This window comes from Pteropus vampyrus, unplaced genomic scaffold (assembly GCF_000151845.1).
Source record: "Pteropus vampyrus isolate Shadow unplaced genomic scaffold, Pvam_2.0 Scaffold160, whole genome shotgun sequence".
Lineage (NCBI taxonomy): Eukaryota > Metazoa > Chordata > Mammalia > Chiroptera > Pteropodidae > Pteropus > Pteropus vampyrus.
In genome coordinates this window covers 1,168,048-1,179,016 of record NW_011888941.1, presented here as the reverse complement: position 1 = coordinate 1,179,016, position 10,969 = coordinate 1,168,048, and the positions used below count along the sequence as shown (strand labels likewise).

The 10,969-nt window shown below is 39.3% G+C and overlaps 1 protein-coding gene across 1 annotated transcript in view; it reads right to left on the bottom strand.

Moving 5' to 3' along the window:
* The window catches only part of SLC9A4 (solute carrier family 9 member A4), a 54,375-nt gene that overhangs the window by 1,444 nt on the left and 41,962 nt on the right, over positions 1 to 10,969 (bottom strand). Inside the window, exons 10-11 of the mRNA XM_011370128.1 lie at positions 7,697 to 7,828; positions 5,626 to 5,713 (exon numbers count right to left, since the gene is read on the bottom strand). Of these exons, the coding sequence (XP_011368430.1) occupies positions 5,626 to 5,713; positions 7,697 to 7,828 (220 nt within the window). The remainder of the gene's footprint in view (positions 1 to 5,625; positions 5,714 to 7,696; positions 7,829 to 10,969) is intronic.

The following is a 10,969-nucleotide window of genomic DNA, read 5'->3' as shown; positions in this document are numbered from 1 at the left end:
GAGGCCTCTTCCCCGCTCTCCCCTCCAGATTCACACTCCTCATCTACTACATGAAATAGAGGTTTGGGCCTTAAAGCAACCCTTCGGCTCCCTCCAACACGCTCTTCTTGGCTTGTTTTTCTTTGATAGTCAAAGCTGGATGGCTTCCGTCCTCTGTTTAAATTCTTCATTGGGATTATTTCTTGTGTCAGTTGTCTTTCTTGAAACGACCTTGTTCGAGAGTGTGCGTTGAACATGATCAAGGAGAGTTCTGAATCATTGCTGTCATTATCTAGGAAAATATGACAAAAAGAGGAAGGAACAAGACCCATGATCAGAAAGAAGACTTACTATCCAGGTGGCAAGAGCCCAGAAGGAAACAGAGTTCTTCTTGAGACTCTAGCTCTAACCCTAAACTTTCTGACCAGCACGATTTTCTCCTTTTCCTTTTCCTTCTGCAAGCAAGGGAGTAGAATACAGTTAACTCCTCAACAATGTGGGGATTAGGGGCTCTGACTCCCTGCACAGTCGAAAATCAGTGTATAACTTAACCTACGACTTAACTTCTAATAGCCTACTGTTGACTGGAAGGCTGACAGAAAACCGAAACAGTCGATTAACACGTATGTTAGATATATTACATAGTACTGTAGTTTTACAATAATGTAAGCTAGAGAGAAGAAAATGTTTTTAAGAAAATCTTAAGGGAGAGAAAATACATTTACAGCACTCGTATGCATTTACTAAAAAAATAATCCACAAATAGGTGGGCATGCGCAGTTAAGACCTGTGTTGTTCAAGGGTCAACTATAGAAGCTACATGCACAGTGTTACAGATAAAGAGAAATGTGTGGAAACCTGTGTATCAAGCTCATCTCCTTCAGGTAAATAAGGGAATGTTTTTTACAAAATCGAAACAATTGACCATAAGGCATAAAGATGCTTTGTGTTGTCAGAGACCAATGTTAAACTGAAGGTGAGGTGGTACTGTGATATGAAAATGGTTGTTTTATCTCAGTTTGTTTTTTAATCATTGGTTACCAGAAAGCACTAAATCTGAGTTTCATCTCTTCAACCTTGAACTAGCTAATCTTGGAGAAACAGGGATGGGGTGTGGGCACAGCAGAGAGCCCTGTGTGCCAAAACAACCATGACCAGATGCTCTCATTTCAAACGAGGTAAGAGGATGTAAAGATTGTGGCTGCCACACATGGCAATGATAATTATTGTAACGTCTATTTATTGCACTAATCATTTTACATCTCTTATGCCATTTAATCCTCATAATAACCCTGTGTGATGAGGAAAATTGTGATGCTCATTTTATAGGCAAAGAGGCTGAGGTTTCAAGAGGTTAGGTGACTTTCAGTATCACACAGTGAAGATGGGACCAGACTTTGAGCAGAGCCCGTCCAGCTGTGCATCTACCCCTCATCAGGCTGTCACTGTCTTCTTTATACATGTGATGTGCAGGTTGGGAGGGCTGCACCATGAAAGGAGGAAAGCCATTGAGTATCTATGCAACGTCCCCTCTTGGTGACCTTCCAAATATCTCAGCCATGGCCAGGACACTGCCTTTTCCTTGCTTCACTTGTGCCCATATCCTTGAAGGAATATTTTTCACAAATCTCTTTAATTCTCATTTCCTCAAAATTTTAACTTTTTAAATTTCTTTTCTCTTTAAATATTCTCCTGAGAATTTAGATATTTTAAGAATATTATGTTTAAATATGAAAGCAGGGTTCTTTCTCCCATTCTCTCCTCCTTCCTAATAAAGCAAAGCAAAACAAAACAAAACAAAACAAAAACAAAAACAAAATCCTCAGACTTAGAACTAATAAGCACAGAGGTATATATTTGACAAAATGTGTTTAGGAGGTAGGACATCAGAAAATCTTAAAATACTCTATTCAATAATGTTTCTCCAAAATGTAACCAAATTATCCCAAGAAGGTAGCCTGGAAGTTGACTGGGAGGCAGGAGCCCCCACGTCTGCCCCCAAGAGCCCAGCCTTCCTCTCACTCCCCTCTTCCCCCTCTTGCTTTCCAACCACTCCTTCTGAGCACATTCTCCCACCAGCAGACAGATTCTAGCCACAGCTTCCTGACCACATTCTGGGTATTGAAAAGTGGGTTCTAAGCACTAGAAAGAGGCTTAGGCAGGTGAGCTGTAAGGTTTCACTCAACTTAAGTCATTAGACCTGTCCAGAATGGAAAGAAGCAGTTGACTGGAAAGTGGAAGAAGGAAGGAGGAAGGAGGAAGGAGGAAAGAGGAAGGGCAGGGACTGTGCTTCGTCCCACCTGCACAATCCCCCTCCGGGTCAGCATCCCAGCCCCACAGTTCCTGGGAGACATCAGCGGAGACCTCCGCAACGAAATCCTAATATCTGTTCTTCTATTTGCCACCTGACTGAGAGTCTTAACTTCTGGACATGGGCAGCCGGAGACAAAACGAAGGAGAAATGGAAAGTGCTTCTGCTCAGGGCAGGGCAGAGCGTAATACTCAGGGATGAAAGTGGACAGGTAACCCAGTACAGACTTAGCCCCCAGTGCGACTTTCTTCCCTACACCACCTTCTTCATGGTTTTGTTTTGTTTTAGCTGTGATTTAAAAAAAAAAAAAAAAAAAAAAAACCTTAAGTTAAATTTAGGCTTTTTACTTTTTTTTTTCCATAATATTCTGTGTAGTTCTGTGGCACAAAGTATATTCACATTGTCCTGTAACCATCACCGCCCTCCACCTACAAAACTTTTTATCTCTTCCAGTGTACACAGGTTTTAAGCAGTCTCTGGAGTATGAGGGGGATCCAGGCAGGACCTCTTAATTTATAATACTAAGAGAACCCCAAGGGCAAAGGAGCCTTGGAAGAGTATGTGGAGTCCCCCAAAGCAGCAGGGAGCTCTTGGGTATCTAAAGTAAGAGCTGTTCTAACATTGGAGGCAAGGGGAGAGTGAGGAAGAAAAATGCTCCAAGTCACAGCCTGGTTAGCCAGGGACTACTGTGGGATGGACGTCTTCTCCTTCTGTGTTCCCTCCTAGAGCTTCTCTGGCCAGTCCCTGACCTTGTCCTGGTGCAGAAAGATTTCGTGTTTGGAGAGAAGATGGACTCAAATTATTGTGTCCATATACAGAAGAAGAACTATCTCGGGCTCACCCTGTTTATTATTATCATTCTTTATAACATATTCTCCACTTTACAGAGAGGAAATGACAGCTAAAGTTTTATGTTTTCTTCACGTAAGTCTTGTATCTATTTTTCCTGGGATTTTATGGTTTTTACTTAAAGTATAAGTGAGACGCCTTTTAGGGCATCTACTGAAAGGCTAGAACCCTTTACCTGTTTTCCTGTTGGATAATGTTAAACAACTTCCTCTCTGGAATAAGTCCCACTGTGTAAGGCATAGGATTCCTTTAACGTCCTGCTGTGTTTTGTTAATAATGCTTTGTTTAAGATTTGTAAGTTAATGCTCAGGTGATGCTCAGGTGACCCTGTCTTTTGGTGGTCATCTCCTGCTACCTCATCACATGATGTGGATGTTTGTCTCATGAGAATGACTGTGAGACTTTCATGTTTTCTATTCACTCCAACAACATAAATAGCAACAGATGACTTACACCAGGAAGATTTTTTAAAATTAATCTTTTATACACCCTATAACTGGTGCTCTTTTGTTTTGTTTGTTTGCTTTTGTTTGTGGATTAGCTCTTTTATTACATAATACTAGTTACAAGACTATGATCTGGGAATGAATTACTAAATCAATGAGACAGAAGTGAGAGTCCAAAAGTCTCTCAGGATAAATGACTTTAGTACAACAAAGGTGGCATGTCATCTTTAAAAAAAATGGTGCTGGGACAGAAGCATAACTGTTTGAAAACGATTTGTATCTTAATCTACATGAAGATAAATCTCAGTTGGTTTGAAATTAAAATGGGAAAATTAAACTATTAAAATTCTAGATGAAAAATATTGGGTAAATCATTTTTTTAATTTTTCTGTGGAAAATCAAGCAGATTTGATTAATCAGAATCTGAGTAGCAAGTATGTCTAAAAGCTAAAAGGTAAGTGTGAAACGAGAAAAAAATTGGCAACAAATGAGACGATGGATGATATCCTCGTTATACCATGTTCCTCAAATTCATTTTAAGAAAACAATCAAATAGGAAAACATGGGTAAAGAAAAATCAGAAACTTTCCAAAAAGAAATACAGTTGCCTCTAAAAATATGAAAAGACATTCAATTGCACTAAAAATAAAGAGGACTTATATGAAAATTAAATATGGTACATAACACTTATCCTATTATATTATTCAAAAGTTTGACAACAACCCAGTTATGGTAAAAGATTTCAGAAATGACCTTTCCTACAGGCTGTTGGTATGCGGGTAAATTTAAATACATGTAGTTTTTTATGTAAAAATTTTACTTCCAAGAAAATATCAAGGAAATAATTTGTGTAAAAATCAAGTGATCTAAGGCACTTTTTATATTTCATTGTTTATTTTCATTAAAAATGAGAAATACCTTAAATATTTATTAGTAAGAATTTTTTAGCTAAATAAATTATGGTGTTTTTACATAATTGACTATTATTAAGTCATTAAAAATGATCACTAGGTTCATATCTATTGACATGGAAATATTATTGGGTGAACTAGACAATTTATAAGTTACAAAACAATAGCTATACTATGGTTCTTTGTATAATGTGATGCTGGTGTGTTTGTGACTTATTTTTTTGTATCAGGCACGAGTAGTATTGGGATCAGGATGGTACAGAGAGAATTAAAGACAGATTACATTGGGGTGTTGGGTTTCAAGTGCTTTTAACTTTCTAATGATTTTCTATACTGATTGATTTTGATTTTATGTCAAGCATGTTTTTAAATCAGAAAAAAATAAAATTTTATTTTAAAGAATAATTATATTCGCTCTTCGAAGATTTAATTCTAAAATCCATTGTGATTAGTTTATTTGAATTTCCAATGAGATTTTAAGTCTTAAAAATTCAGGAAAATTAAAATAGAAAATATGACCTATTATATATATTATATGTTACCTTTGATGATAGAAATCATATTATATACACATTTTTAAAATAACAACCTGGCTTTTATTAGAACAACAGGCAGTTTTAATAATCCTAAGAATTCTACGTAAGAATTAGATATTAAATGGGAAACATTTAATCAGTAAATTTGAGGGAATTATTTTAGCAAAATTTAAGCAACTTTGGAGGTTTCTGCTAATATTTATTTAAACCATGGGTGAAGTCCACAACTTCAAAAAAAAAAAGTGCTATTTTCTGTTTCTCTACGACAGAGCTCAACAGATTCCGAGCCTTGGGCTATCACCGCCTACTGCCTGTTTTTGTATAGCCGAGGAGCTAAAATGGTTGTTATATTTTTAAATGGCTGGAAAAAAATTAAAAGAATATTTCATGACAAGTAAAAATGATATGAAATTCAAATTTCAGTGTTCATCAATAAATTTCTGAATTAGGTTAATAAAAATGTTTTCTCTCTTTCTTATCATATAAGTGCCTATGTAATAGTCTTGATTTTGCATATTGGCCCACAAGCTCCGAAATATTTGCTATCTGACCCTTTTCAGAAAAGGAGAAGTGTCACCAGGCACACAGGTTACCTGTGAATTCAGCAGCCCTGGTGTCTCTTCTCACTGGCAGAGAATTGTTACAGGGAAAGGAGAGGTAGCGGATGTTTTTGGTACCAGCCTGTGGGAAACAAGGAGAAATAACAACAGAGTTAGCTACTGCAATCTGGAGTTTCAGGTGCCAAACAACGTGAAGGACACAGACCTATCCTCTGGCCTCTTGCTTGGATTATGGACTTTCGGTTACCTTTGTTTAAAAAAAAAAAAAAACAGAATGCTTCAGTCTTTAATATGTATTTCCTTCCCCTCTCATGATAAAATGCACCATTATAAACCTCTCAAATTTACTCCCACAACTGCACTGAGATCAGGGTACAGATGAGGGTATCTCCAGAGCCAACCTCCATCTAGAAGGCCCAGTATGGCTGGTTCGATATGGCCTCAAACAGAATAGTTTGATGCACAGGGGGTGATATGAAGGTAAAGCCAAAGCATCTCGGCAAAACAAATTCTTCTCCATATCTTCTTGGGAGAGAAGGAAACTTCCTAGAGTTGGGGGCCCCAGTCCACAGAGGTCCCCTGAAATGCTTAGTTCCTGGCCACCGTGAAGTCTGGTCTAGACTCAGCCCAGCGAGCATGTTCCAGTCAGGAACACACCCTGGAGGGTAGTTTGCTGCCACGAACCCCACGGACAATTATAATTGTAGAGTTCTTAATCTTTTTAGTAAACCTAGTTAAGTTTTAAAAAGATTAAGAACTCTATTAAGAAATAGAGTTCTTAATCTTTTTAGTAAACCTAGTTAAGTTTTCTTTTTTCCTTTCTTTGGGAAAAGGCCTTCTCCCTCAAATCCTGATAATTGCCCCGAAACTGGTGACTCAGATCCTCTGGCTATTGATAAGTGTCATGGGCCCATTGTGAGTAGAAATGGTATAAGGCCAGGCAGGGCTCTTAGAGTCTGAGAGGGGAGGGTTCTTTAGGCCAAAGTTCTTTTTACTCATTAAGAAATATATTAACCAAGCCTGTTTCCCCTTACTTGCTTAATAGGCAAATCAATAATAGAAAATTAATGGATATATGTTTAAAATAACAAGTTTGTATCTTCTTTTCCTTGTCTAGGGACTGAGGTGGCACTTCCGCAGGAAACCTAAGACCATGTTCTGAGACAGAGAAAGAAAGAGCTCCATGAAACCCCAATAGGCAGGGACTATGACTCTTCTCAGAAGGAAGCAGATACAGAAGAAGAGACCACCCTTCCCTCAACATCCATACTAATAATAAGGGAGTTCATGGCTCTTAGAAAAGAGTTAGACAGGAAAGTTAGTTAGGGGGTTTCAGGTCTGCCTGCAAAGACACTGAGGTCATCCTATTCTAGAAAGGGTCCACTCTAGTCTGCCCACAATTAAGCAAGCCAGAAGGCATTTTTGAGCTAAAAGTAACTCATAGAAAGAAACAAGAGCAGAAAATTGTGTACTAGTTTCAGTCAGTCATCTGCACCTGCTCAATAAAGACCCCAATGATCTTTAATTTACCTGAGCCTCATTATATCATCATTATAATATGATGCATATGCCTAGAAGTTCATTAATAACATTATAACAGACTGAATTCTGAAAATAAACATGAGCAGAAAGCAAATGATAAATCACTGAATCCTGTCATTCTTAGTTGTCAATCGAGGAAGGCTACTCTTCTAAGAAAAGTAACCACTCACAGCAAATAGGGATAAAATCCCTAAAAGCTTTGTTACCAGGCTTTTGAGCCACACTTCTCTTGCTCAGGCCCACCTGCACATCTGGAAGTGTACTTTCTCTTCTAATAAAGCTTTTCTTTTCCACTTTATTTCAGTGTCTTGCTCAATTCTTTGTTCAAGACATCAAGAACCTGGACAACGTGCCAGGAGAGGAACTCCACTCTCCGGTAACACGGAGAGGGACACCCAGACAGGGATACCCAGAGAGGCCTGGGACCCACATATGATGACCCATACCCTCTTGCTTTGTATTTCCCTGACAACAAGGCGGTAATTTTCTTTGTTTGTTTAAATGTCATGGCAGCCACAGGAGGAGGCCCAGCGCGCAGGTGAGGCCCCAGCCCCCACCTTACCGGCCTTCCCCATGGCAGGCTCTGGCCTTTCCTCATGCTCTCCCGCAAGGCATTCTGGCGGCGGCTCAGGATCTCTTTAGCTTGCTTCTCGCTTGTTTGGGGTTTAAGGTTGTATTTGTTGTAGGACAGTGTCTGCAGAAAGACAGAATGGCAAAGATGTAAGGACAGCTCCAGTACAACCTTCAGCCTCAGGAAGCAATGGAAATGTCATGAATTAAAATACTCCTAGAGCGAGAAGACCAAGCAGAAAACTCTGGGACCAAGGCCACCCCTCTCAGGACAGATCTGTGGTTGGAGCCTGAGACTCTGGCCCACAGAGCAATGCTATCCATCTGCACTGTCCCTCTATCATCCTTGCATTGGTCCCCCCTAAAACACCCACAGATTTTGCCTTCCCCATGCATGCTTTCTTTCCTAGGTTGTGGTTTTTTTTGTTCTAAGCCAGTGGTTACTTAGTATTTGAATTTAATGGGTCAGGAAAATGTCAAAACGGCTTTGGGAATTTCTATGAGGTTGCTTTATTTAATTTTTTGCCAGTTAGAGATACATTTAAAAAAAACAACCAATTACTATCACCATCATCAGTTCAAAAAGAAGAGGCCTTTTAATCAAAAATAGTAGGAAAGACATCATCCCGGAAAAAGAACAATCCTTCAAAGTGAATCAGATTAGCTTTATGAAAAATTCTTGCCTTATCTTTACTCAGGCCAGTGAAAACCTGTCTTAAACCATAGACCAACATCAGTCCTCAGATGCTTTCAAAGTGCTTAACAAAACTTCTCTCCCTTCTTTTCACTCAAGGTTCACCTGTGAATATCCTGTCTCTCCGGGGTCTGTAGGTCTCATTGGATAATAGGGTCGGACGGCAGGCATGATCACTCTTGGTTCACAGATGCCTTAATAAAGATATTCAGTTCAAAAGTAAAAGAGGAAAGCTCTATGTGCTGGATGCCACGGTAGAGATGGGATTTTAAAAAAATGAATAATTTAGAATTATGGTCTTCAAAAGGCTCATAGCCTATTGAGGGGGTTAAACAAATAAGCATATACTATTACGTGCTCCAGTAAGTGATAAGATGCTAGGGTCTGCAGGGAGTTGTGGAGGGAAAGGCAAAGAGCACGCAATCCAGGAAAGGGCAGGAAAGGTGCATCACATGGAGCCGAGTCTTAGAAGATGAGTGGAAGAGGGAACACATGAGATATGACATAGCTGTAAAACAACTGTGGAAGAGAGAAGAGGGGACACTGGAGCAGAGCTGGGAATTTATTCTCATGGGAGAATGACAAACATTATTCCAAGTATGGTTAGAAATGAGACTAGAGGTGCAGAAAGGGCTGGGGACACTGTTAAGGGAGATGACATCCTCTAGACCAAGTGCACACCGATGAGCCTAATATGAGAAAATAAAATACTAATACTTATATTTTAATTTATTTTTATAAAAATGCAGAAAAGATTAAGCTTTATTAGTATTTAATATGTGAATTTATGCTAGACTCTCACTTGGTCATTATATGAGATGGTCAGTTTTCCTGTCAGAACAGAAAAGGGAGTTTGTAATAAGGAGGGGCTGACAACAGTGCCCTCATTGGTTTCACTAGTGGTTAGTCTATTGTTTGTGTTTTAGTATATATACATCCAGTTAAGTAGATCTGTGGGCTTTATTATCTACTAACTCAATAATAGTTAACTAGTCCTCACAGAATAGACAATTGTCTAAAAGTAGTTCCATAAAGAGGGCACAGGTTGGGGGGTCAAGGGAAAATGAGAAATTAGCAAAGCCTACTTTCTCCTGCTGCTGATTGATCTTTACCAGCCACACTTGACAAATTAACCAATCTGACAAGAACTTGGCCCAAAAAATTGAATATCAAAGTCAGTTCGAAATATGAATTTTTATCCAGCATCACCAATGATGGACCTCGATCTAAGTGAGTCTTATACATTGAGATATGAAAGAATGACATATGACACTGACATGCAAAATATTTAAAAATTAAGCTAGAATACGGAGACAAACTTTTATAATGTTTATGCAAAATAAACTGTCATGTGTTTACACTCACAAATCCATAGATGTGAATATAAACATATATGTGTGTGTGTGTGTGTGTGTGTATATATATTGCTAGGAGAAATTTCCAACACCTTGATTTGAAGGGAGGCTGTACTTTAAGAAAAATTTGGACATTTTTTTCTCCTATTTCACCTCATACCACATCATCCATGTGCTTGTCTAATTTGCCTAACCACAAGGAGCATAGTAGGTTCTACAGTATAATGTATTTTCAAATTTCTTTCCTCTTTCCTCCTTGTCCGCCCTGTAGTAAAGGAACTGGTGACTGTTTAAAGTCTGTATTTCCCACTAAAACTCAAGATCAATGGGGAAAGATGTGCGTCCTAGTTGTGCAATAAGTCTTCGCTGAAAAGAATTAAAGTTGAATAAATGGTTTTCCTCCTTTGAAAGTATATAGAAATATATAGAAATTCTGAGTGTGACTTGATCATTTATGCCATCCCAGGGACTGCCCATCAATTTCTGACTTATCTGTAGGGTCTGGGCTGAGGCTAGTTCTTTCTCTTGTAAATTTAGAAAGAGTGTTTCTCAATCTCAATCCCCACTGCATTCCAGAAAGTTTCTGCTGTGGACGTTCCACTGGGAATCTCTAGAGATTACTTCAGCTTCCTTGCCAGTGAAGATCTTGTACTGGATGAGCTGAAGGGTGTGGCTTCAGATGGGAATGACTGGAACCCCCAAGAAAAACAGACCCAGCAGGACCAGCTTAATTTCAAACTAACTGTGTATCAGGATCTCCCAAAGTCAAATCCCGAACTCATTCCAGCCTAGCCCCAAAGTGACTCCTGACTCCCAAGATGTCTTCTTCCAAGCTGTGGACTGTGAGAAATGCCCCAGCTGCCATGGGAGGCCTATGCCCTATCACTCAAGCTGTAAGACTCCAGGTGTTACCTTTTGTGACAATCCTCACAATGGTAGGTTGCCCACTAGAAGCAAAGCAGACAGACAGTTGCCCTGGGTTACATGTTTAGAGCAGTTTTCCCTTTAAGAGAACCGTGCTGGAGGGGACGGGTCATATGACCCATGTAAAAGACATAGTGAGAAAGGAAAGACAGGAAGGGGAAGGTCTGGTGAGCTTCACTCTCTCAAAGTAACAAAAGTGGAGGCAAAAGCCACCTCGGAGGCTTGGAAGGCCCTCTGTTTATTATTTATGTTCTCCCTTGCCCTGTCTGCTGATTTGGGGATACTGCATAGC